This window comes from Strix aluco, chromosome 5, assembly GCF_031877795.1.
Source record: "Strix aluco isolate bStrAlu1 chromosome 5, bStrAlu1.hap1, whole genome shotgun sequence".
Lineage (NCBI taxonomy): Eukaryota > Metazoa > Chordata > Aves > Strigiformes > Strigidae > Strix > Strix aluco.
The window spans coordinates 55057291-55085278 of NC_133935.1; the positions used below are offsets into that span (position 1 = coordinate 55057291).

At 37.6% G+C, this 27988-nt stretch overlaps 2 protein-coding genes across 3 annotated transcripts in view; one reads left to right on the top strand and one right to left on the bottom strand.

The window, feature by feature from the left end:
• TMEM117 (transmembrane protein 117) overlaps positions 1–27988 on the bottom strand; it is a 228356-nt gene that overhangs the window by 194507 nt on the left and 5861 nt on the right. The gene's annotated exons all lie outside the window — the stretch shown is intronic.
• LOC141923879 (P2Y purinoceptor 1-like) lies at positions 3481–9542 on the top strand. The gene is made up of 2 exons (XM_074825521.1): positions 3481–3550; positions 8521–9542. Exons 1-2 carry the CDS (start codon positions 3481–3483, stop codon positions 9540–9542), a joined length of 1092 nt encoding a protein of 363 aa, XP_074681622.1.

Here is a 27988-nt window from a genome sequence, read left to right on the forward strand (position 1 = left end):
TATATGTTCATCTAGCTTGTGAGAAACACAAACATGGAATAGAATTGGGGATTTGGGACATTTGGGCTCATGAGAAAAAGAGATTATTTGCTTTTCTGAAGAAAGTGACTACAGGACCAGTTGAGATAAAAGAAATTCCTGGACTAGAGGGGAACTCCATGTATCAGAGGAAAAGTCATCCCTTGAGTCAAAGACGACTCCTGCTTACACCCAAAAGTACACAAAAATACATGGTTAGTAATAAGTAATCACTCTTCCTCAGAAAAACCGAGATAACGCTACTGTGCAATCTCAGTGCTCCTCTATTTTGTGAAGCAGTACGAAGCTGCCACATGTTCTTGTCTGCCAGTCATTTGATGCCAACATAGGAAACTCTGAAAAAGTCTTAGGCTCAGCTGGGATGACCTCACGCAATGGGTGAGTGCCAGGAGCCTTAGAATTAATTTCAAATTCTACAAGAGAACTCCAGTGACATTATGGACAAGTCATTTACACTCTATGCTCAAGTCCTTGATCCACAAAGGTGAAGAATAATTTTATTCTCTTACAGTAGACTTTTTCTACATTATACCACAACAAGGCCACAAACTGATTAAGCCTGTAAAAAAAATCGTATTGCAAAAGAGAATAGAGCTTACAGCCATACTTACGACGTAATTACGATTCATTTCCTAGTCACATATGTACACCAAATCTGGTCACCGCATCACAGATAACAAAACATTCCCTAGAGTATTTGAGCTTTGATTGTTTCCCATGGTAATGTTCTTGTCATTTCACAAATGTAATATTACAAGTTTGTCACAGCAAGATTGATTTTACTGTTGTATCCTCAAAAGTCTTACTGAAATACAACACTCTTCCCCATCCTGATTTTTGTAGTTTATACTTGGTTTTAATGGTTCCTGCTTTTTCAAAGGCAATTTACTTGCAGTGATGAATGATCTACATGGGAGTGGGTGAATGATGGTGTAAAGGCATAGAGATATTTTTTCAGTGCTTGACTCCCAGCAAGAACAACGCCTAACATCTCAGATGGGATTTCAAAAGGGCTTTGTACCAGCAGATAATATTTAACATGTTTAAGAACAATATAGTTGTTACAGTGGTAATTTTTACTATTAAGGTAACATCAGAAAGACTGATCAACTACCAAGCAGTTTATTAAACTAAAATTTGTCAAATGCTGAGTTACAATGCCTCACTGAAATATCACAAAATAAGCTCCTACAGTCTTAACTATTTTTCATCATTCCTACATAAAGAAAAATCTCAGTTCCTTATGCACACTTTTTCTGTATTTTATTTTCTAATGATACACACTGAAGTCCAATGGAAAAAAAATAGAATGAAACAATCACTTACTAATAACAGTATTTTTAAGAGATGCTGAGAAAGATTACAGACCATTACAATTAATTTCAAATGCTAAAAAAAGCTTACTGATTCATACATCATTTTCCTTTTCACGTCTAAGAAAGCTTTTCTCGTCTGAAGTATTTGAAGTAGAAGCATGTCCCCTTGACATACATTATTTGCTTCCCTGATTTAATTAGGAAATCAAATTACGAGTATGTAGAATCTTGTACTGTGTGTTTTTCTTAGACCTTTAAGCACTTTAATCATGTGATATGCCATACTGTATTCTGCAGACAACGCCTTTTGCAAAGAATAGTGGTATGTCTTATCACTTGAAAAGAAGCTCTGCTTACTCTCATGATTGGTGATAGGTGAAACTTTTGGCATGTTTTCTTCAGGAACATATTTTTCCTGGACTAGCTGTCCTTCTCTGTCTTCTCCTCTTACCTTTTTGTCCTCCATTATCATAAATGCAGGAGTTTCTCACCTGTTTCCTGTAGCCCTTTACCCTTTTCACCTCCCCATACAATTTCATTCTAACCAGTTTTGAGATCTTCTTTATGTCTACTCTGATCCCTCTCTTCCTCTTCTTAATCTCTCTGTCTCATCCAGCCTTTCCTAAACCAAACATACCTACTGGATTTTAGCATCGTAATAGCCTCTATACTTGCTTCTGCAAGAATATCCTATCAACTTTTTGTCTTTCATCTCCAAACTCTTTAGGCACACTGTTTATTCACTGTCTGGAGTTTTTTTCTCCTGGACCTCTACAAGTCTGGTACAGCTCCTTGTCCTGTTCTTACCAGAATTTCTAATGACCACTTTCTTAAACCTCAGCCATACTAGTTCTTCCTCATCTGGGTGTCACACATCTCAATCCACTTGATTGATTCCTACTAAAACCCTCTGCTGATTTTAGTAGATACTTTGTGTAGCTCACCATCTCTCATGCTTGCACGCCCCTATAACTAACAGAGTATCATTATTTTATCATGGGTTACCACAGATGTTCTATCTTTTTTTCAGATAGAATTTTTCTTTTCTAAAACCAGGTGGATTTTTTAATGTGTTCTTTGATTGTTTGGAGTATTTAAAACTTCACCAGTGCAAGAGATGGGAATTAACTTTTGCAAGGTGGAGAGTGCCACAGCAGAAGCCAAGAGGAGTAAGGAAGACAACCAATAATGCAAGCAGTAAGGTGAAGGACAGCATCCTATGAGGAGATAGTGCAGTCAGGTGCTACAAGATGTCAGAATAGGGAAAACAGAAGGAAGATGAGGAGCTGGACAGGAAGTATCAAGAGACATGATATAGCAGACTGAGAGGTGGAATGGTCTGGGATGCAGGCAACCTCTGGCAGCTGTTGGTGAACTGCAAAGTCTAGTTTCAGCATGGATTAAGGCTGGACACACGGAGAAGCTACGGGAAATAAGTCAAAAATGTGAAGTGTTCATTCAGGGAATGAAACAGGAAGATCCCAGGACTGGTGTGTGCTGCTGAAGACTGGAGATGCAGGTCTGGGGCAGGAAGACTGGAGGCCCTGGAGCAGACCTGGGCTATGGGCTGAATCAGTAGGTAGTATTTGAGCTCTGGAGTAAGCAGGGTTGGAGGATGGGAGTTCTCTGACAGGGCTGAGATTTTGGAATGAGATGAGATCTGTGAGGCAGGAGAAGTGATAGGTAGGTAGGTGGGGTGAACCAAACTCTCTGATGGGGCAAGAGCAATATAGGTCCACAGACCAGTCCAGTAGTAGGGCAGCAGTAACAAGGATTCTGGCATCAAAGAAGAGGAAAGAAATAGAAAGTGCAAACACATATATACATGCTCCAAGTCCCTGTACTCTTCTTCTCTTTCACTGCTGGAAACAGTGACAGCCTCAAGCCTAGCTAAACTAGGGATGTGCAATAAGTCCGTCCTTCCTTAAGAAGCAAGCAGAGGCTGCTATGGCAATAGCAATTTATCCTGATTTACTGAGAGGAGGGGCTAATGATAAAAGATATCTCCCTTGCAGTTTAATACCTGCTCTCTGAAGAGCTGCCATTGCATATGGAATATTACCAACACTTTGGATTAAAAACAGTACTTGCAAAATAGAGTCGTGATTTTAGAAGGTCCAGATTAATGGAGGGGAAAAGCACAGCCAGGCATCTAGACTTCGGTAAAATAGATAATTCCAACCTTTCTAAAACAGGTAAGAGAAAAATTTAGTAAGTTTTCATGGCACCTGTATTCTCCAAAGCAATATAATATTTAGCTACTATACACTGATTAATACACATACATATAAATTTCATATTTTTTTAAGTACTTTTTCACAAATATTGTCTTTGGTACACAAATTCTTACACCTTAACTATCCTTCTACTGTAGCTTATGTTTGCCATATAGGACTTCATTAAGTCTCGAGTTAGTAATGAACATCTTTTTTTAATGAAAGAAAGAGTAGGTTAATCACAATACCTATTGAGTCATTAAGAAGAAAGGAATTGGGTATTAGCACAATCTGATTACCTAATTGCATACAAATACTGCTGTGTTTTGCTTATTGTTCCCATCGTACTACTATGTATAATATGCTAAACGCAGTTGAACTAAAATATGCTAAATTCTCCACTTAATATTCATAGTGCATTATATTTCATCAATTCAGTTGAATCTAAAAAAGGAATGATGAGATGATTGCCTAACAGGTAAGATGTTAAAGTAAAAATTGCAAATAATGCTCGATATTTTTATAACAAAACCTAGGACTCCCTGTATAACGCTTTATTAATTTGATAAAATGAGCTAAAAAGGTATGCTTTGAAAGCACATGTAACCAAAATATAATGGTGTGTGAATAGTCAGAAATTTGGAAAACCGATCTGGTAACTGGAATAGATTTGTACTAGATTAAAATACAGTTGTAAACAGGCAAACAAAATTCTCAGAGTAATTCCAACAAATAAAACAGTTCATGTAAAATTAGGGCTTCTACTATAAAGAATAGCAAGCAAAAAAGAGCAAGGGGCAAAGAGAGTAGATAAGGAATAAAATTACTTAAAATAAGATCCAAATTCAGCTTAATCTTATTTTTACTTCAGACCAAATTAATTGTTTATTATGACCTTGTTAAAAATGTCAAAAAATCCCACAGGTATGACAGGGAAGAATATGATTCCTAGGATATATTTACACATACAAAATTAGATATTTTTAAAATAAACACATGCACTAAACCTAATGGAGCTTTGCAAATACAAGTTAAATGCCATATGAATGACTACCAGTGACAAACTGTCAACTACAATTAGCTATATACACAAATCAAGATTCTTTTCAGTGTCACAATGTTTCTTAGCTCCAAAAGAAGTTTCCTCAAAAAGTAATTTTTTATTGAAACAAGGTCTTCTATCTACTCCAAGGCTTTGGAGGCCACATCACAGGTACAAGGGGAACGGAAGGTAGTAGAGACTTCAGGATTTAGGGCCCTGCAACAAACCAGACAGTAAATCAGCTCATCAGCTGAAACCTCATTGACTTTTTCTATAATAGTGTGCAGATGCTGCTGGGGACAATGACAAAGAATCTTGTAGATATCCGTTGTCAGAGAGTCACAGATCTAAGCCATATTTCTTTCAGGTCCAAGAGAATAGACAACCCCACAGACGATACAAAAACTGAGTCAATCAAACAGATCACTTTTTTAAAACCTAAAACTTTTCTAGCATCTTTAGATCCACAGCCCATAAGATGGTGGGATTCATTGGACTGCTTCTACAAGAGAAAAATAAAATTCTTAGCCATGAATTTAGCATGCTTTCTTGTCTTAATTTTGAGAGGTGGAGCCCATAAACTTCAACTCCTTCCTGGGCATACGTGTAGCATTCTAATATCAAGCATTTCATGAAATCAGATGTATTCCTTTAATTCTGGATGCCCCATCATGTGATTGCTCTTTCTGTCCATTTAATGTTCATGGACATCTCCATTAATGGCTGAAACTGTTCAGCTGAAAAATTAATCTCAATAAATTGGAAGTATTTTTTAGCCTTGAAAACCCAATCCTACTTTCATCAACGTCTGGCAAGTCTGTTCTTAGTCAGAATTGACAACATATGCAACTCTTCATCTGTCACAGTATAATGTTATGGTGCTGTTGCTCATTCTACCACTGCTAAAATGTGTGTTGGCTGGCTTTGTTTAAGAATACGTGGACTTAGCAGTGAACAGAGCAATGTTCAGAAAAAGAAAGTTTTCTTAAACTACAGGTGCAAAATTTTGGACTTGATCTGTGAAGATGATCTAGTCAAACTCTATAGCTCAAGTTATTTTCTTAGTGCTAAGATGGTAGACAGAAAACTTGCTGTTGTCTGATATTAAAAAATGTCACTTCTGAAAATCATTAGAGCACATATGCAGCTCTACTGGACATCAGGGTAGCTCCAAAGGCCTTAGGATGTAGTAGGGCATGCTGACTGTCTTCCTACATGCAGTGAAACTGGGTCCTGATTCTACAAGGCTTCAAATTCCTCTGATGGAAGACCAGGAGTTCTTGTTGCAGCAGCAAGCTGGGAGGAAAACCCCTTGTGTTCTTCTCTTGCTTATTATGCTACCGCAGGAAAGCTTCTTTTTATCTCTGCATCTGTTCCCCTGTGTCCACCCTGTAAGTCGCTGACATCAATTGCAAAGCACACTGTTTCAAGAATTTAGTCTTGGTTATGGCCTTTAAGCTCTACTATAATACAAAGAATTAAGAGGGGACAGTAAGAATATTTTAGAAAATTCAAATATGAATCCCAAGGTACTGCCTACAAAAACACAGACATATTTTCTAATGACTCTCTGAGCTCCATATGTACCTTACCCAGCTGCGCAGCTCCAGCCCCCCCAACTACATAACTAACTTCATATAGCTCAACCCTGAGTGCAGTCCAGTAAACTGAAGATGATGAAGGGGATAGGGGATTTATTAGTTCAGGTGTGTAACTGCCCTAATGAAGTTACAAAGCTACACATCCATGCTTTATCTGGCAAAGTGGAACAGGTAGCACAGCTGTCTGCCTCCCTTCGTTTAGACCTACATATAGTCCTTTTTCAGGAGCTTGATGAGATCAGTAACCCGGCATTACATTTCCCTCATGCAGCTATGGCCATGCTGTTTGCAGCCACTTCAGGGCTTATTTATACCACCAACACAACTTGGAACAAGTCCTCAGTGCCTTCATTCAAAATTATTGAAAAGGAAGACAGAGAGTTAGGAAATACAATTTAATTCAAAGCACACATGACCTCTAGCCAAGAGGATTTTAAGAAAAGATAAATTTCCTACATATATTCAAACCCTTTTTAATTGAACACATCATAAGAAAATGTTACTTACCTGTATTGTACCTATTAGGGTGGCTACATTTTAAAGAATTTACAGGGATATCTTATAAAATTCAGCTGAAGAAAAAAATTACATAAAGTGTGTGTATTTTTTTATATTCACAAAGGCTATGGAGTAGGGAAAGAGTACAGCTACCCTAGGTTAAAGTACAGTGCTTCAACACTTAACAAAATACATTTAGAGAGCAAATATTTCCCACCTGTGAAATACACTGTGAGTAGAACAGATGGCTTTCTATCCATATTCACTTTATGAACAGTCATTTAACTGCTTTTGTTGCTGAGCTTCTAGAGAAGCAACTTTCCTTCCTAATTTGTTGAGTACAGTCTGAACTAGCTTTTTGTCAGTTCACTGCCTGGGTGAACTATAAATTTGCAAAGCACAGTAATGCAGGCTTTATTTAGCAGGTATTCACTGTATCACAGAATCACAGAATCATCTAGGTTGGAAGGGACCTTGAAGATCATCCAGTCCAACCATTAACCTAACACTGACAGTTCCCAACTACACCATATCCCTAAGCGCTATGTCAATTGTCCAAGCTGTAGCTTGTGTTTGTTATATTCTGACCTGTGTCTGTGAACATACCTTTGGAAAAGTCATTGTATTAAGGTTGATGTGAAAGCAAAACATTACATTTGAAAAAAACAGTACTGCCAACTTAATGGCTGAAGTTTGAAAATTTTCAAGGAATTCATAACATTTTGAAAAAGTCATTTCTTCCATTCAAAGTGTGGTTTGTACTGAGTAAAATTTTATCCTATCAAACACTGTAGTGGACTCTGATCTATATATGGCTATTTGGATGACCCTCACACAAAGCTCCTACTTGGACAGACCTTACAGTTTGGCATCTGCTGCATCGTTTGGAGAGAAGTTCTAGAAACGTAACAAACTGCAATTGGTGACAGACAGCTCATTCTGGCAGAATATTCCAGCTTTTATTTTGTTTTTATTAAGAATACAAACTCATTGGGATTAAACATAAGACTTCACAAACAAAAAACCTTGCTTTGAAATATACTCTGCAGATCTATATTCCAGATATTCTGTAACGGGCATCGATACAAACTGGACCATAAAGACTGAGACAAAATAAATTCTCTCTAACCCTACAATAAGCACAATGGTTTTGGTGTGGCACGTTCATACAGAAGAAAGTCAAAGAAAAAAAAAAGCAGTTTGTCCAGTGCTTTAGATGGAAAAGTTGCTGTGGCCTTCACCATAAACAGGATTTCATCCTGACTTTTTTGATGCTGTCTTCTGGATCTCAGTCACAGCCCACTGCACATCTGCCACATTACATATGCCTCTAGGCCCAGTATGGATACTCTGGCAAAGCAGGGATGGAATGAGTGTGGTCAATTACTGTCCTCCTGTCATCTCCTCTGCTTCTTCCAAAGACAGACACAGATACAGTAGTGGGCAAGGGAACACTGCTGTTACTGAGGGTGTGTGCTTTTTTCCTCCAATCTATTTTACACTACACTAAATATTAGAGAGGAAAGAATATAAAGGTTTGGATAAAAGTTCATGAAGTGATCTAACACCAACAGCCTGTGCTGGTGTTACAAGGGTACACTTTAAGTGGTGTAGAGCTGTAGAGTAAGCTTGAAGTGTTACCTACTTGGAACATAGATTTTTTTCAAATAGGGTTGTATGTCATACCATGTTCTGAATTCTTTTGCCAATTCAAACATACTGGATTTAATTTGAAAGTTTTGAATTTTAAATTCAATACAACTCATTCAATTTTTATTTAAAAGTTGTTGGTCTCTCTTTCCCTTCAGGCATACTCCACGGAAAGATGATGAATGGCACATGCACTATTTTAATTTGCAACAGAAATCCTAAGCTGGAGTGGTACTGTTATTTGCTGATTCTGGTTTGCCTTTTCTCTTTATTAGCAGGATTTCTAGGCAATATACTTGCATTACGACATTATGTGTACTGCATGAAGACATGGACTACCAATACCGTACTTCTCTTTAATTTGGCACTGTGTGACTTGACTTGGACTCTCATGGCACCTTTTTCAGTATATTATAGTCTCCAGAAGTTAGCTATCTACTCCAGTCAAGCATTTTATCAGATCATAAGACTATTTTTTAGTATTAATATCTATGGAAGTGTCTATTTCCTGACACTCATCAGTTTTGACAGATACGTAGGTGCTGCCCATCCCATCACTTCATTAACATGGTGGGACAAAAGAAAGGCTGTGTTTTGTACCATCGCAGTATGGATCTTCATAGCGATTACATCGATGCCGGAGATCTATTACACAGTGGCAGCTGGAAGACAACTTGACATCACAGGTTCCCTGGATGGCACTGAAGGACCTTTACAATTTGCGGTGCCATTTACACTCTCCAAGATTCTACTGAGATTCCTAATTCCAGTCACAGTCATCTTTACATGCTATATGTTGACTCTCAAAGCATTACTACAACACAGTAAACGTCAGCAAAGAAGGAACAGACTTGTTAGACCTCTGCTGCTGATTTCAGCTGCTCTTATTGTATTTGCTGTTTCTTTCATACCTTATCATGTTATGATGACGGTGATACTAATTTACAGAATTAACTGTCAACCACCCTGTGGGAACATAAGCACATTAAGTGCCATTTATAAAGTCACAGAGATCATATGCAGCATCAACAGTTGCCTTGACCCAATCATTTTTACGGTAGCAAATAAGACATTTTATCAAAGAATTAAAAGTATAAAATGTCATCCCAAATGCCAGTGCTGCTGTTGTCTGAGAGGAAGGGTAAGGGATGTCACCCTGTCCTCAAGAACAATGACTTAAACATCAGTCTACAAAGACATGCATCTCCCACTGCCCATTTGGTTTTGTGTAATCAGACCAAATTAAAATTTGGTCTCCTGTATTGTACAGTAATCTCTTGAATAAGCAAGAATACACAGCAAGGCAGAGTAAAACTTAATGTGAAAAGAAACACTAGCCATTCCTAGCTTTACAGAATTAGCATTTTAAATATTCTTGTCAGAAATATGCCTGAATTTATTGTGAAAATGTATTGCACTTCTTACCTGTATGTACATGCAACATGGAACGAACAATGAAGAAAAGTTCTAAGTAGCTACTTTAATTCTCGCCGAGAAAAACACAGTAAGGTTAAGAGCACACAGTGTTGAGGAGCCTTCTTATAGTTTCTGTTAATTATTCTTTCATCTGATTAGAAGTGCTGCTGTGATTGGACTGTGCAATTAATAACAATCATGATGCTTACAGCTGAACTTCTCAAGCATTTGCAGAGAGGCTTTCTATAAGTACTTCATTTTAATGCTGCCTGCACCAGCGTTCCACTGACACTGCCGGTGGAACCTCATTAACCTGCTTAAGTGCAACACATTTCTGAAAACAAACAAACAGAAAATAAATAGTAAGATAAAATCCCCGAGGATAGTCAGAGCCACAGTGAATCTGCTTATGAAACAAACAAGCATGGACTGAAGAGCTCTGTTAAGTCTTCCCCCAGGCAGCAGGGGTTCCAAACCAATAGACAGGGCACACTGGTGGTGTCCCCCAAACCCTGGGCAATTACAGCTGTTCCTCACAAGTGTTCTGCTTCAGAGGAGCATGTCGTTCTGCCATGAACTCTAAACTCATCAACAGGGAGAAGTGTGCACAGGAAAAGTTCTGAAATACAGAGGTGGCTGAGCTGCAAGAAGAGTGAGGGATGCTGCTACACAGAGGTGCTTCTTCTGTTCATTTAGGGTCTTAGCATCACAGTTCCAGGAGAGTCTAAGGTAATTAGTCTACAGTGCATTTTAATCATTAAAACAGCACAATATATAGGCATCAGAACATTCACCTTCAAGAGTCATTAAATATGTGCTCCTTCAACACATTGTATGGGCAAAATAATCATGTTCCATAGTCAACCACCTGCTGATCTGCTTTCTTGCCAAGTCTTACGCAGTACTTTGTTAGTTATAAAAGCCTATGTATCAGTGAGCACATTAACTTTATTTTCAGAAGTTACTAGTGACAAAGTACTTTTTAATATACTTAGTACAGTCTTAATTCTTTAATTTCCATATTTTTAATATCATTTTGTCCTCATATGTCTCTGTGTGAAAATAATTCTATTCTACATGAGTATTAAATCTCTCTTGTTGCATGTTTCAATTGTATTGAGTAAATATATATGTATATATAATATCTAGAACAATATTTTTTTTTTTCTCTATAACTGTGACATGAAATGAAGAGCCAGGTCCTGATAACCTGAAACACTTCACATGTGTTTGGACATACTAGCAGACTCACATGATCTCATAGGAAAATTGTGTCCTATATTACATGCAGGGGAGTTAGGTACTCACCTGATTGTAATTGCTGCTTTTTTCCTTCGATAATTTCTTAATCTTTCAATTTCTCTTCTTTTAAAAGAAAAATATTCACTTTTTTTTTTTTTTTTTTACACACGAAGTGTCTATTTGAAATATGACAGGGTTATTAACAAAGCACTGGCTTCCATAAGAAAGAGTTTTTTAATCCATGAATGGGCACCCATCGGCAATTACCTACTATAATATATACTTACATCTCAGACTGATACAGAAACAATGTCAATGCCATTTAATGACAAAGGTGCTCTCAGCATGAAAAAGGATACAGCAGGAGAGATTAGTGTGAAACTCTGGGCTAAATGAGTTTATTGCTCCCGCCAGATTGCACTCAAGATTGTAAACAGTGAGCTATTTCCAAAATCAAACACTTGCTATTTTTATCTTTCAATCTGTCTTTAAAGATACAGATACACTGTTCCTTTCTCCACCTCAGGATTGCTTTTCAGCAAGTTAATTTGTCTGTGTCCAGACTGGGTAAAATTCAATACGAAATCAAAATACGCTTTTCTAGAAACAAAAATAAACATGAAAACTCCCTGCAGTCCTGGGCTAGAAAAGATAGATAACTTCACACCTCTGGGAAGCAGAGAGTCTCAGGTTTTACCTGCCAGGACTTCTAATACGTGAGCTTTTTCAGGACAGACAACAATGACTCAGACCAGTGGCTTCTCTAAATTTTCTAGAGATTTTTAACAGCAAAACAGTTGTTCTTCTGTTCAGACAGATCATTTTATCCTCACTGCATAATATCTACTATATAGATGTTAGTGTTACTATTACATATTAGGCAAGTATCATTAGAAAAAACTTTTGTTTTTAATGAGGAAAGAAACATTCAACTCGAACTAATTGTGAAAAACATTATCAAATTCGCTTCTTGATTTTGGAAAAAATTGGAATAGTTTCCTCTTGAAGTGTTGCCTTTATAACATCTATGAATGTACCCAAAGGTGGCAAGAATAAAATTAAAAATGTCAATTAAAGATTGGATTGAAAGCCTCCAGTGAGCTCAAGAAAAATACAATATTTAAAAAGCTTCACAGATAACCCTTCCACAACACAGACGCAATGCCTTTTGCCAGCAGCATTAACGCAGATTGCAGAGATTCTCAAGCAAAGTCTAGGGTTTCTCTGCCTGTGTTTCAGTGTGTAAAAAGAAAAACTAAGGCAACAGTAACGAAATGCTTTAAAGTCAATGTGAGAGTCTGATTCAAAAAAAAACCTAGGGAAAAATTTCATTCTGCTCAGGTAATAGGAACATAAAACGCATTTAACTGAACAAGAATGACCTTTATATTCTCAGTGTGACTGAACTATGAAGTACACTCAGACAGAAAGATGGAAAATTAGATGCTTTTTACTTTCTGCCAGCATCACCCTACCAAAGAGCTGCATGGTCTACAGGGCACACATGATGGAGCAATGCCAGCAACTGCCATCATGGGCCTGGGAGAGTACCAGGGAGCACTTATTGCATTGTGCCAGTGACCAGGGAAGGACCAGGGAAGCAAACAGACAGGGACCTGCTTTTGCAGGGGAGAATCCAGATCTCCGCCAACTCTGAAGATAAAAAATGCCATGAAACAGTATGTACCAAGATGATACTGATTTCTGCTGCATATCTTTCGATCCTCCCTGACCCCCAAGAACATGAACAAGAGATACAGGCAGCATGAATGGTAGCCATGATCTAAACTCTCTGCTGGGGACCAGCAGGAGCAAGCTGGAGACTCCTCTAGTTCACTTATGTAGGACTGAGTAAGGTGGGTGTCCTAGCTCCTCAGTTCACTGTTCTGGGCTCACCTGCAGAAAAAGGCATAAACCATTTGGACTCTGAAACTCTAGTAAAACCTGTTTTTCTGCATCGCTCCTTTTTGCGTCCCACTGGAAGAAAAATATGGAATAAACTGTGTTTACAAAAGTAACCCCCTGTCTCCATGTCTGTTTCTGCAGCTGGATGCAGTCCTACACAGTCCAGACAATCCTATAAATCTCATTAATTTCCTAGCAATAAAGCCATTCATAACAGATGTTCCAAGGTGCTTGGACACATAACAGAAAAAGGGGAAGGAAAATCAAAGAAATCACCTTATGCTTCTGAAAAGAATATTCCCAACCAACCCTGAATAATGAAGAACAGAAGGGAAAAAAAAAGACAGGGCATTCCTACAAAAAGTATCTCTGTCACAGTGCCTCTGTCATCTGTTCTCCCAGCCTGGGCATCTCAAACAACATACCTTGTCCTGGTCTGAGTCTAAAAGCGCTGGGTAATCTCTAAAAATCATCTACAGGACACAAAACTCATGAAAAATCCTTCCTTCTCTTACCCTCAGCTATCCATGTTCCTCATGATACTCAGCTGTGAATACACCCTAGTAGCTGACAAGGCTTCCAGACATTTGTTTGCCTATTCATAAGTGATTCTATAATCCATTAAACATACTTTTTAAAGCTTTTTTGTTCAACTAGGCTGAACTAATGCTAATGTTGTCCTGACTGAAATCAAAGGTTTTCTACAAAATAAGAGTTAAAAGACACAAAACATCTGTTCATCTTTACTTGGTCATATTTTTATTTGGAAATAGATGCTCCTAAAATGTTTTATCATAATATTCCCCAGATAGAATGACATAAACAAAATTAAATAAGTTTATTCCATTTTGTAACAATAAATGAACAACAATCAGCTAAGAGCCAAAGTCGACATCTTCTACTGTGACAAGTATGTTGCAATACTGGTTACTCACAGATCTTTGTTTGGATTAGATCTGAGGACATGGTGTCCAATTAAATGCCCAACTGTTATAATGAGCTTGAACATATTTTTGAATGTTGTAATAATGTATTAGCCTACAAAACTGACTGCAAGGTATGGGTAGCTTTCACGTACTGTAGCTAGATTCTGAGATATTACAGTGATGCACATCTTTGCAATATACTAGATGAATACAAAATAGACCATGGCCTGAAAGATTTAACTGTTTACGTTTGTGCTCAGCTGAGGTCATAGAAACAACTTTCCCATTTACTACTGTAAATTCAGCATTGTTTTGTAAGTAAAAATTGTTAAAACAAAAACCTCTAAATTGAAGAGGTAAATTTTGCTACAGATGTCCCAAAGCTGCTAACAAAAGCCATCTTTATGCATCCACTGTTCTCCATTTGTCTTTGTAATATTTTTATCTCACAGACAAACTACCTGAAATTTTCACACTTATTAAGACATAAGCTTACCTTTTTTTAAATAAAAATGTTCAAATGTTCCTGAAAGTCTGGTTTTCTCTTCAATATACATAAATGAATGTATTCTGATATCAAAGCTTTTCTCTTCCATGCCTCAGAAACACCTCACTTGGCAAAAATCTATGACAAACAGTACCACAAGGTAGTTAAAATACTTCACCTTTGTACACCGCTTTCATCAGTGGAATCCAAAGCTCTTTAGGCAGAACAAAAAGTATGCCTAGACTGATTCTACAGTTGGAGGAACCACAGCAGAGGCAGGTAGTGTGTCTAAGTCCACTGCAGGGAAACGTAGCTTCTCTGCTCCTGCCTTAGAGAAACATCTGAGTCTCAGGGCTGCAGCCTCCCTGCGATGTGCCTGAAGCCCACAGTCAGAGCTGATGGGATGTGCTGGCCCCCGTGCAGGGACCTACCCCTGGCTCTATAGCTCCCCTAAGATCTCTTTTCAGGCCTTCTCCCAATTTACCACTTACCAGCTCAGTCCCTTTCTCTTAACATGACTCAGCATGGATGGGGCTTCCTCTGGCTGGGAAAGGTGAACCTTAATCAGGGAGCACTGCAGTTCTCAGCTTTTGCAGTCTAAGGTAAAATGCAGTCTAATGTCACAAAACGTAATAGTCAAGGTCTGACCTAGCTAGAAAAGTGATGTCCTCGCAAAGTACATCTTGTGCTAGGGCAATGGGAACCTAGGATCTCCGGTTTCCCACCAGTCCAGCCAATACCAGTCAGAAGACTGACGTTAGTAGCCAGATGTCTTTCCATCAGGCTTCTTGTGCAGCCTGTCTTACCTGATTTTGGTGGTCTCAAGGGCCTGAACTAGAAACCACAGGTGAGCAAATGCAGGTGAAATGTATAACACTCTGCCTTCCTCTAAAATGCCACAAAGCATTTAAAGATTGCTTGCTATTTCTCAAAGAAAAAATAATAGAAATACAAATGTTCATAAGAATGAACATTCATCTTTTAATATAAAAAAATGGAATTTTTCTGCTGCAAGGAAAGGGCTGACATTTTCTTTTCTTAATGGATTACCCAAAGGCAACTGGGAGCAGGGTGGTAATGGTCAGTATCATTTGCTGTATTGAATGTTGCAAGGGATTTGTAAAGGCACCACATCTCTCTCTTTGCTTTACAGTAATGTCATTACTATTACCTAGATGCAATACTTCAAGCTACTCTCGTGAAAAAGCTGAAAATGCAGATAACGTGGGAAGACTTAAAGCTATGCCAGAATTAAGGTGTGTCAGCTGGCTTAATTGTGAATTTTTCTGTATCTGTCAATTTCCATTATACAGACTTAACATATAATTTTAATTATAGACTTTACTCTTATTGATGTTATTACTTCAGGTTTAGACAATTGTGCTGATGAAGTTAAAGGAAACGTGTAAAAATAGATATTGATTTCCCATAATGTTTTAGAACATTTTTTAGTAGGGAAGCAACTGAAAACCCTGCATTAGCAATAGAAAATGCTAACGCATTTGTTCATCAGGTGTGGATTTTTTAATTCTGTGTGACTGTACCCCAGGTTATAAAATGAATGTGAAAAAAATGTTGTCTCTTTAGATGTCCTTACTGCATAACAAAAGAAAAGTTGGCTAGAGGGCACTTAAGTATTAATTATATATTTTTGCACTCTTTATCCTTTAGGAAATTTAGCATTTTTAAGAAACCTGCTTTTTTTTAACTGCCAGACCTATAAATGTAATTTCATGATCCTTCTCATTTTTTAACTTCAGAGCTACAATGTTTCATCATCTTATATGTAGTGCCTACAGAAACTACATTTTCCTTCTTTGAATTCATTGGAATCCAAATTTCTCAGTAGGTAAAAGAAACACAGCAGTATTTATATCCCGTATAATGCTGATGCTGAACTCTGAAGAGCAGTGCTGCAATCTCTGTTCTTCAATACCAGTTTAGTGATACTCTGCAATGACTTATCAAAATAATTATTTTCTTTTTTTTTCTATACTGCTTATTCTTTTCTCCTGAAACTACACTGAAAAGGATTCACAGCCTATTTTTAGCAGTAAATAGAGTTGCTTACAATCTATCTACCACACAGCCTTTTAAAATAAACATTTAAAAAGAGGTTTTGAGTCAGAAAACAAAGAAGATTTTGTCATCATCCACCTAGGAGCATCCACAGGTTTACAAATGGTCATTCCGGTAAGTGGTCCAAAATGCAGTATTGTGGCACAGTAAATTGCAAACCTGATTGTAATATAAAAATATAAACGTAGTTGAATATGTTTACATCAAATAGTTTAATACATTTAAATAATAGCAAATATGCATAGTAAACCTTTAGCCTGATTTGAATGAGCAATGCCCCTTTCTGTCAAACACATGAAGTGGAGGTTCACAGAAAACAGACACCCACAACTAACCCCAGTGCTGAACTGGAACTTAAAAGAAATTTACGTTTGACCACGAGCTTTGTCAGAGATTTCCCACAGGACTAAGGCAAGCAATGCTGTTTCTGGGACTCTGTGGAGGGAATGTAAATGTCACTGCTAAAGGTGCATGCTGAACCATCAAAGTCTGGCAGAGAGCAAGAGAGAAAAGAGATTTACATTTCCTTGAGGCAAAAAAGTAGCCCCTTGGTCAGTCAAAACCAGGTGACAGTAGGTGCTCTAACAAGAAGAATTTGTGTCTCAAAGGAAGTGAAACAATACTCATTCTAATTTAAAAAATGAGCTAGACTCTCTCCTGGACAAGAACAGAGTACACTGCTTTTTGTCCAGACCCCCTCAGCGGATGGGTGCTCCTATGCAGAAGATTCCCTCTCTAGTTCTAATCAGAGGCATAAAGTATGCAGAAAAAAAGAAACCCTGACCAGAGACAGCTTTCTGATTTAAACTCAGTATGTACAGACTAAGCATGGGTTTTGTTTTATTTCCTGTCTTCAATAAATATTTGCAGCTATGCTGTCTGTTTCAGACACTGTGACTAAATCTCACAGTTGCACAAACAGGAACTCCAGGGGTTACAGAGAGTGTTTGTGTTTCCAATGCACAAGATAAATGGAGAACTGATGCTGTGGGACCAAGAGGAAGTATATTCCAGTCACAAGCAAGTCAGTTCTCTAGCCTACTCTGAAATACAGGGGTACGCACTTAGAACTGACATTTTCAGACTTAGTGAAAAATACTGTTTCATAAGCTATATACTTTTCATACTAGCATTTGTGTATGCAGACATTTGTCTGAACACCAAAAAGGGATACAATCAGTTAATCAAGTCCTGTATCAGTATTAGTATGTGCTGCAGCCTGCATCGATATTATACAGGAAAGCTGATTATTAATTCTGCCAGACTCAAAACAGCCTTAGGGTTTAACAGTCGTACTTCTAACAAGTGACTGTGTGGCACCTGCAATATTTTGCAGCATGTTGTGTCCACTGCTACAGAACCAGCTGACAAAACTCCAACTCCATTAACTTTGCCCCAGGTTCCCAGGTGTCTTACCACCCCTTTGACCTCCTACCACGGGATGGAAGATGCAAAAATACTACCTATTTCAACAAATCTATTTCATAATGGCATAACCAAAACAGGTGATATGGAATGAGCTTTCACTGGTTAAAACGTTTGCAAGACCTATTTCAACTTTGGGCTAAAGTTTTCAGATGCTGAAAAATTTCTTTAGGAAAAAAGGTCAAGTTCCCTACTTTGATAACACAGGATTATGTTTACAGAATTAAAAAGTGGAACTATAGTTATGTCTTCTTTTAAGCACCTGCAAATCAGACTTTTTGTATTTGACATTTTTTCACAGTTGCAAAATTCAGAGGAACCCCATGAAAATCTAAGTATGAAGATCTGTTTCATACAGATAGCTTCCACTAATGCACAAATCTTCTGCAATGACATATTAAGCATTGCTCATTAATCCTAATTTGCCTTTCTAGAAATAGCACATCATTCATTTGTATTATGTACACTATGCAATGTAATGTTATGTACACTCACACAAATTGAAAGAGTAGAAATACACACTATCAGCTAAACCACCATATCCACTGTATTTAGTAGTAGCTTTGGAAAAACTGAATTTTAAATCATTTGCTATTTGGAAAAGTAACCATGGAAAATACTATATTGAGAAATATATCTTTACTAGAAATACACTGGATGGAGAAACGGTGTTAACAATCAGTGAAACTTTGGACAAAATAACAGTTTCATAGCAAAATTCCTGTGGAGCTAAATCAGATATATAATGAACCCAAGTTCTCATTACTAAAAAAAGCCAAAGGGTGTGTAGGTTCCACAATAGAACACATAAAAATACTATTTCATGGTAAGTGCATAAAAAGCTAGTAAGCTAGTAGGTTGGTGGGGGGAGCAGGGAGTACTGTAATTGAAAAATGTTTTAATTTTTCCAAATATATGTTTTCTCTACTCAAGTTTGTTTTTTCCTTTGTTTTTAAATGAATTAACAATTTAATCATAAAAATAACGTACAGAAATATTCATTACTATTCTTCATCTACCATATTTATGTCTCCTTATTTAGGGAAAGTTAACTATTTAACTAGCTGCCATATTCATTCAGTACCACTAGAAGGTGCTCCTCTGTTGAAAGATAATTATTTCTGTCTGAATTGCTTCTCAAAGCTAATTTTCCTCTGATAACTGTGGTACTGGCCAATTGTTTACACAGCCTGTAATTGCAAAAACCACCCCTGTTGTACAACAGCAGGACCTCATATGCCATAACCATTACCACAGCATGAGAATAACAGATCTGTTATCACTCATTTTCTTGATAAATCCAAATCCCAGCTGAGCAGGACTCCAGTTAGTTTTGCTGGAATGTGAGGCATGGAAATCATGGTGGAGCTGATGCATTGAAAAGAGCCACAGTTTCTGAAAGGTTAGGAATCACAGAATCACAGAATCATTTAGGTTGGAGAAGACCTTTAAGATCATTGACTCCAACCGTAAACCTAACACTGCCAAATTCGCCAAACCCATTCCTGGAGTAACTTAGGGCAGAATGCATCCCTAGAGAGACATTTGCACGCTTGTCTGAAGTCTGAAGGCAGAAGGAGAGTCCAACATAAAAAAACCCCTGTAAGATAGCTATAAAAACATAAGCATATGATCTACACCAATTCCACACCAACACTATCAGGACATCAAAGTCCATCTGGAAATCCAAGGATCAATAATTCATATTTCATACACAACCTTATATGAGCCTCAGCCAAGTTAAGATTTAGTTTTTTATCCAGAAAGGCATTCTGATAACTTCTGGGTACACACAGACTGCCTCTATAAGTTCTTTGCATATACAGTAAGAACCTTAACTGAGAACTGAAATAATTGCAATTTTTTGAATAAAAACTTCAGCCTGCACAACATCTGAAGAGTTTTAAGTTTGTGTCATCTGGGATTGGGTAAGATTTTGGTAAGAAATGGGAAAGAAAATGGGAAATGAGGATGGACTGACCAGCTAAGGCGAGATCTGACTTTTTAGCTCTAAACTTTGGACAAAGTCTAAAAGTGACCACTCAGGAATGCAACGTCTGGGCATACTTTGAGAGCCTGGATTTCATGCTCGAGATAACAGTCACTAGAAAGGACATTTTCACTGAGAGAGGGTAAAGGAAGAAAGTCACCATGCAGCTCAAACAGTTTAAACCATTAAAAACTAAGGTCAGCCCCCAGCGAGAAGCTTCCTGCTGGTAAGGAGACACGCATGTGGCCTTTCACAAATTTCAGTATCACAAGGGAAGCAAGCACAGTATAATCCTTCCCTGAAGCACTTTGCAGAGACTATTGCAAGAGGCAAGCTAACTAAGCTTAGAGGCTACTCAAATAGAGTTTGATTCACCAAACATGTCTGAATGATCAAAATTGAAATAATCAAAGGAGAAAGGTGCTGGTGAACTGTTCGGGAGGAAAGCCTTTTCTACCTACCTCTATATGTTAATATGGCAAAAGGCTGTTCCCTGGGAAGTCTGATGCTACTACAGAAAAGCATTCCACCTCTAAAGGTGCATCTGTCCAACTTTTAGATGAATGACAATTTATATAGTTCAGGATCTAAGAGAAAAAGAAATAATAAAGACATGTCAGTGATTCAAGTCCAGAATGCTTTATGTGTAGCATGGCAGTGCACAGCATCTTCATCTTCAAATAGCCAAAAAAGAGCTCTCTATCTTGAGACACTAGTGTCTTAACAAGGAACAGACACAGAAAACAGTACATGGCACTTGTTTCCTTGAAGGTATGGAGCACTTTCTCAGTTTTGCTGCTGAACATTTCCAGCTCTTTCAGAGGAAGATCCTTTCCCTCTCAGAGTAAGGAATTCAAACCTCTTCAACAGAGTCAAAAATGTCTTTGCTCATTTTGTAGTTGCATTTATTTTAGGAATATCTTGTTAGACTACATTCAGTACATCCTATGTGTGTTGAAAAATAATCATGAATTTTGTCTTGAGGCATTTACAATGACTCAAATTACAAAAATACCCAGTGAGACTTCTTGAGAAGTCTAGTTATAAAGGAGTTCAATTTCAAATAATATGAATTATTCAGTCAGAAATGAATAGTGCCTTTCATAGTGCCAAAGACACCTAAGTGACACTGACATACTTAGGAATACACATGCTTTTCCTTCTCTGGGGAAGCAGTTTTTGAAGGACTTCACCTTTCCATAACACATCACACCAAGGAAACGGCTAGAACAGGCTTAACTTGCTTCCCTCAACAAGACAAAATAGTGTAAGATGGCTTTATGGCATGTCTCTTGAGGAATGAGGTTTGTAACTATAAAAATGAAAAAGAGGGATTGAATATATACTTACATTGAATGTACCTCAATGTAAGTAATGTGCAAATTCCTATGGGGAATTTCTACGGGGAAGAACTTGTACAGTATCAGCGGAAACAGAAGAAGTAAAAATTTATGAATGACCACCAGAGGACACAATACCAAATGAGAGTTTTGCAGCACATGTATGACAAAACCATAACATTTAAGACAAAAAGGATTTTGACTCTCTAGAGTTCATGGGTATTGGTAAAGCACTGAGGGTAAGACTTTTTCAGGTACGTTGTTGGCCAACCCTGCACAGGCAGCAGTGCTGCAGTGTAGCCCCTTTGACTCTGAAGAGACCACTGATGCCTTCATTCATTCTGGTAGGTACCACTAGCATGGTGATCAGAAACACAGTCTCAAAAGAAGTTTGCTTTTTTATCTGCAGCCTAAGAGATGGAAATCTGTAGATATCCCCAAGAGAGTAGTACTCGTGTTTTACTCTTTGAATTTAGATAGGTCATACAGAAGTGACCTCTAATTTAGATAAAAATTGATCCACCTTTGGCTGCCACAGAGAGGAGGCGCATGAGATATAAGCATGGGCCCAAACCACTTCAAAATTGTCTAAGCTGGTATGCATCAAGAAGAACATCAAGCAAAGTGGAAGGTATGAAGAAAACTATTTGCAAAGACTTTATATTTTCATTTGCTATAAGGAAGTGATACATAATTGAATGCTGTGCTAAGCCCTGAATTCCCCAGGTCAGGAGCTTCACATAAAATACTAGTTTTCAGTTTCTCCTTCACCTTCTATACCTCCAGCACATTACGCTGTTAAGAATGAATTAAGATCCATATTTTTGTCACTTATATCTATGACCAGAGATTAGCAAGAGCACTAGGATATTTCTGGGTTTTTAATTAAAGCTGGGATCTCTCAATTTTTAGGCCTTGTTCCCTTTTTCTCAAGTAATCTAAAATTAAATATTGTTGCTGCAGTGACTCTCTAGGAACATTTTCCTCAATCCTGCCTCATCTCTTCATGCCCTCCCTGCCATAATTCTCATTTTCATTATTTGTTTAGCATGTCTGACTTTAGCTGAATCTTGTACAGATTTAGTTTCTTCTTTGATTTCATATTAAATGAAAGTGTGCTTCTTAGTAGACACACACTGCATCAGTCCCAGAAATAGAAAACATTATTTAGCATGTGCATAAGTGAGCCAAAGCCTTAAGCAGCTGTCCACTTTGAAAGATCATATCCCAGTGTTGCAGATGAAAGATGAATTCAAGGCATTTTAAAAGACAGGAGGACCTCGACAGAAGAATCTACCTCTTTTCAACTAACAGTTTGTTTTTAAACATTTTATTTTTTCTGGGCTTCAGGCAAATGGCCAAACCCAACAAATTTCCCAGTATCTTAACAGAAGTAGGAGGATGAAGGAGTCAGTAAATTTGGGGGTTTATGAGCACATGTGAAAATTTGAGAAGGATTTGCCTCTTAGTAACAGGTAGGCAGGAACAAAGACTACTGCTAACTACTACCTTTATAATTTGTCTTCAGAAGGCATCTAAAAATAGACATATTTTTGTTTGAATTCTGAACAAAATGTTGGGGGCTGGGAAACTATTCTGAGAGTTATTGGTACAGTCTTTCCTATTCCTATACCTTTATCTCAGCATCCACTATGGGCTACTGTCAGATACTGAGTCAGCAGCATCACCGGTTTAACACATAAAGTTTGCAATATTTTAACGTCTTATAAGTCATAATAATAAATAGCTAATAATCACATCTAAATCAGGTACTTTGCTATAACTTATTCAATGGTCAATTTGAATATGCCAAAGGCACTAATCTTTTTATCATTCCAGGTGATTGATAGATGCATCTACCAATGCAGATAAGGCAATGTGCAAAACATGGTTGTAGCTTGTAATTTTTAACTTGTGTCTTAATGAATTATTTTTCTGCCTTTTTATTTGGATATATAATGTAAGAAATCTTAAAATTCCTGCTTTGCTGAGCTTAAGGGAGGACACCACCTTAAGCATGTTAAATGTTTTGGATATTTATATCAAATAGGAAAACACTCAGTGTTTTTCTAATTACCAGTTATCATTACAATACCATCATAACCATCATTAAATTACCATCACCATTTTTACTGGAAAATTTCAGGAGAGTCTTGCTCCCAAACATCTATGTAGTCATCTGCTCCTAGGCTGTGCTGCAGAGACTGGGCTGCTGCCTAAGTGAAAGTCAGTTCTAATGAGGCCTTCATAATGGCACCAAGGAACCATAAGGTGCTGGTGCTTGGGCAATAACAAGTGAGGGCTATTTGTGGATTAAAAGTTTAAAGCATTCCTAAAAGGTAGGTATGTGATACATGGTGAAACTGACCCTGCTTAGGACTAAAATGCAGCTGTCTCTGGAGTGAAACATGATAGATGGGTAAGAACATCTCACCTTACTTAGAAAACAAAGGAAAGTATAATGCTTTATCTGAACCAAGCTTTGAGAAAATTTGGATGAAAAGTCCTTTGTTTGCAAAAGCTTCACATCATCATTGCTTCTTACAATGACTTACTCAACACTTACTGTTCATGTCTCAGTTCACCTTGCCCTGAGGCTCTGCTGCTACCTCTACCCAGATACCCAGTCTGCCCCTGGGAGACTCCTTTCCCACCTGGAGGCACCTGGGAGAGTGTGAATCCTCAAAGCAGAAAAGTCTGTGCTGTTCCTGCCATCCCCTGGGAGGGGCTACCCCGTGGGGAACAGGGAACTGCCCCTTCTGATGAAAAGAGAGGAAGAAGAAAGCAGAAAACTCTTGTTTTCCAGCATCTGAAATGAGGTGATATGCCTCGTCTGCCTCAGGAATCACATTTAGACATGTTGTGCTACTGTCTCATAGGGCACAATTACTGATCCCTCCTCCTCAAAAGTCACTCTGGTTACGGAGTTACAATTATTTTTTTTTACGTTTGCCGTATGCAAAATAACTGTAAGAAATGTATAAACCACACTTATTACTTACTAAATAGTTCTTAAATCCTGAGAATCTATTCAAAGTTTTTTAAAGCCCAGAATGTTGGGGGTTTTCTTTCATCTTGGAATTTTTTTTAAGAAATAAAATATATAACTTTATAAGACTGACATACAGTCTGACTTGGAGTCACAGCAGAATCACACAAAAAGAAATGTTGCCTGGTACATTAAGGACCTTCATGCCGCTCTGACAGCCTAAGGGGACCTTTGAAAGGACACAGCACAACCAAGGAGATCATGTTCTCCTTGAGGCTCTCCATCGGGCACATGGTGAGGTGATGTTCCACACTAATATCCTCTCCATCTCTTCGCTGTGTGGAATAAGGATAGAAGAAATTGGCCCCTGCACTAGGTTGCACCTGCACTATGCCCATCAGGCTGCTTCTGCTAGGAATAAGCTCACTTCTATTTCTGGAAATCGGGGAACAGAGACATACTATTCCTGTAAGTGGCAGGCATCATTCCAAACTCACTCCCAGTCTCAAATGGAAAGAAAAATCTGAAAGTCACGTCAAAAAGATCAAAACACAGAGTTGACACATCAATACGAAGTAGCAATGAACTTATTTTTAGTTTTCAGTCACTGGATGCTAAATATTCTCTCGAGCCTTCCCGATATGGATAATCTGACACATGCAGCTCTTCTCGCAGTCTCATGCTGCTGCTTGGGGAATGGGACATGGACCTCCAGTAGAATCAAAGCTTTCACTGAAGAGAGAATAATCTTTTTTGTAGCTACTCCCTGTACCTCTCCTGTTAAACTCTATAATTTACTACCCAGAGGTAATATGGTATGAGACCGATTCCACCACTAATGCTAAAACCAGAAAATGGCAGTCCTCTCATTGAGCCTGAAGAGAGGAAGCAATAATATGTTATGGCTCTTCTGAAAATACAAGAGTAAAAGAAGAAATTAGGAGGTCACTTGCATGCTTTTCATTTATATTTGAAAGGTCACTTGTGGTCTCCCTCATGAATGATGTAAAGTTTATTTTTAACTGACATCTTAATTACTGGCAATGTGCCAGAGCTGGAATCTGATGAGCCTGCACTCATTCAGTGGCTGGCTGTGAGCTTCTCCCTTTTTGTACTTTTTGTTGAGGATTCTGGCTCTCAGAAATGCTTGCTCACAGTCATTTGTGTGTTATTATTAGCAAACTGTTAGATTGGCCCCTTGGCACACATTCTGTAGGACCAAAATAATCTTATTGTATTGCTTCAACATTTTACTGGAAACAAAAGAGGTGAATTGACTGTGAAGCAATCACAGTAGACCTTGAATGCCTTCAGCAGCATTAACTTGATCATTGTTATTGAAAATCATACTGAACAGGCTCTTGAACACAGTAATTTTTTACCAGCTATCACATTAGTTGCTTTCTATTAGGCTGAAGTCATCAATGGAAAAGAAAAGGCAGGAACAAAGTTGCTGGGTATTCAGTGACACATCTTATTGTAATGTAAGATACAGAGCTGACAAGAGAAAAGAATATGCTCTATCAATCAGGTTAGAATTTTATGCAAGTATTGCCATACACCCATCACTTGTTCCTACAGATGGTGGCACAACTGTTCATATAACTACTATCAAACAAGAACAGGAAACAATCTGGCTGAAAAACAACCATGCAGAAATCTTATCACATCTCTTTTTTTTTTTTTTTGCAAAACAGATTGCATTTGGTTCATTAGCTATTGCACAAGTACCACTATGAAAGTGATATGCCACAGCAATACTAGCAGCAATACCACAGCCCAGATTTTACACTAACATGACCCCTAATGTATCAGGATACTAATTAATCATATATGTACTATTGTACCAATTTATCCTATGTCTGTTAGGTGCCTAAGAGATGCACTTTTCTTATGTAATGCACACTTTAAGTGTATCGATACACACTTTAACTTTCAGCATAAAAGCAGACACTGAAGAGTCTGTTTATATAGGTTTGCAATATCTTTTACAGCCTTCCAGATAAGATGTCTGACAAAAAGAGTAATGATTTCAGAAAACAGGTCCTCAGTGGGTGTTTCATTTGAAACTGTCTATCAAGAAATTGCTCCCAGCATGGCACTCCTGTCCATTAAAAAATTTGCAACTTTAGTGGGTACCCACAGCTCACTGCAATTCCTATGATTGCTTTATTTATTCACTCCAGTGTCTATGAAGCTCAGATTATCATTTAATTCTAAACAAACTCCACACTGTGAACATTTGTAAGAGAGCAACCCATTAAATTCAACATTTATTCAACAGCTCTAATTGGCTTGCAGTATTATGATGATTCCCATTTTAAGAAATACAGCTTTAGTTCTATATATCTTGTTTTCCACAATCTATTATAACACATTAAGTATTTAGTTTCCATCCACACAATTTAGAAGGGAATTTAAAAATATGAATCTAGGTACACGCATTGGCAATTGAATCACTGTAATCATGGGCTTTTAATCAGATTTGAATACATCTTTATAATCACTTAGAATCAGAAAAATGGGCAGGTAGACACATGCACATTTTGTAGAATGTCTTTAAAAACTGATGTATCTAATATGCAGCATAAGCTAATGATTATTACACATGGAAAACAGTCAAATCGAAGATGCTGGACAGAAAAAATTAAGATACTATTTTTCCAAGTATACTGCCAATTTATCCAAGCTGCTAAAAGTCTATTCAAATGAAAGATGATTTAAATTTACATGATAGATCATATTTATATATACACTGATGGAAAATGCACAGCCTGAACTCGGAATTTGGGCCTGAGGTTGGAGTACAGAACTGCAACTGTGCGTACACTGAGAAGGTGCCAATTAAAACATACACTTTCTACACACCAAACACTGTATGTCCAGACAGTGCCCCAGAGCAATATGAAAAATGTGCAAGAGCTTATTCAGGAATTTCTTTTAAGTCGGGATTTAAGATTTGAATGCATTTTCTGAATGCATAGTGCTATCAAATGGGGTCAGTTTGTAAGCTCTTTCTGCTTTTAATAAAGCAGAAAATAAATCAAGAAATGTCTTAAGTAAGTGCAAAGAATTTACCACTTTTCCCTGCCTCGAGTAACTTTCTCCTGCAGAACAAAATATAACAGGGGTATATATCTTTATTTTTTATTTCCCCAAACTTCCAATAATCATCTATGACCTTTCATTTTCTGTTGCAAAATAAAAAGCATAGCAAAACACAATACCTAACCAAACAGAAGATAAGCTTAGTGATGAAGCAAAAGAATATAATGGATAACAGCCAAAAGACAATTTTTAAATTCCATTTGTTCTGACCATATGCCATAAAGATATAAAGAATGTACTAGATAAAGGCTGTTTTCCTTGGAAATATTTATCATGGGAGATGTTTATCAAATGAAGTAAGTTATTTCTTGACTGAAGAGCAAGAAATGTAATTGTTTTCTAATCTTGTTTTAAGTCATGAGCAGTGTCTTGAAGGAGTCCCTGAAGAGGTTACTGTTCAAAGGTTGCAATGAATATTCTCAACAGAAAACATCCCACCATGTCCTCTAGTCGAGACCTCTACTTCTCAATAATATGGTTTACTTACCCTCTTATCTTTCTATAAACTCAGAAAGGTGAAGCCTAAATAATGTTTCCAGTACCCTTCTCTTTCTACTTTTAGAAACATAACATGCTTGAATTTATTTCTGTTATTTTTACAGTTCACAACAGTCATGGCTATCAGACAGTGGCTGTCACAGATAGTAAACTGTATTACAATGTAGTTCTAGCTACACTATTTTTCTAGTTCATATGTAAACTCAGCAGCAAGAAATACA

Bases quoted from the DNA above. Each gene is read 5' to 3' on its own strand.
- LOC141923879 (XM_074825521.1), top strand. From the start codon at position 3,481: ATGGAGGGGAAAAGCACAGCCAGGCATCTAGACTTCGGTAAAATAGAT. The intron at 3,551-8,520 runs GTAAGAGAAAAA...CTTTCCCTTCAG, and splicing joins TTCCAACCTTTCTAAAACAG to GCATACTCCACGGAAAGATG.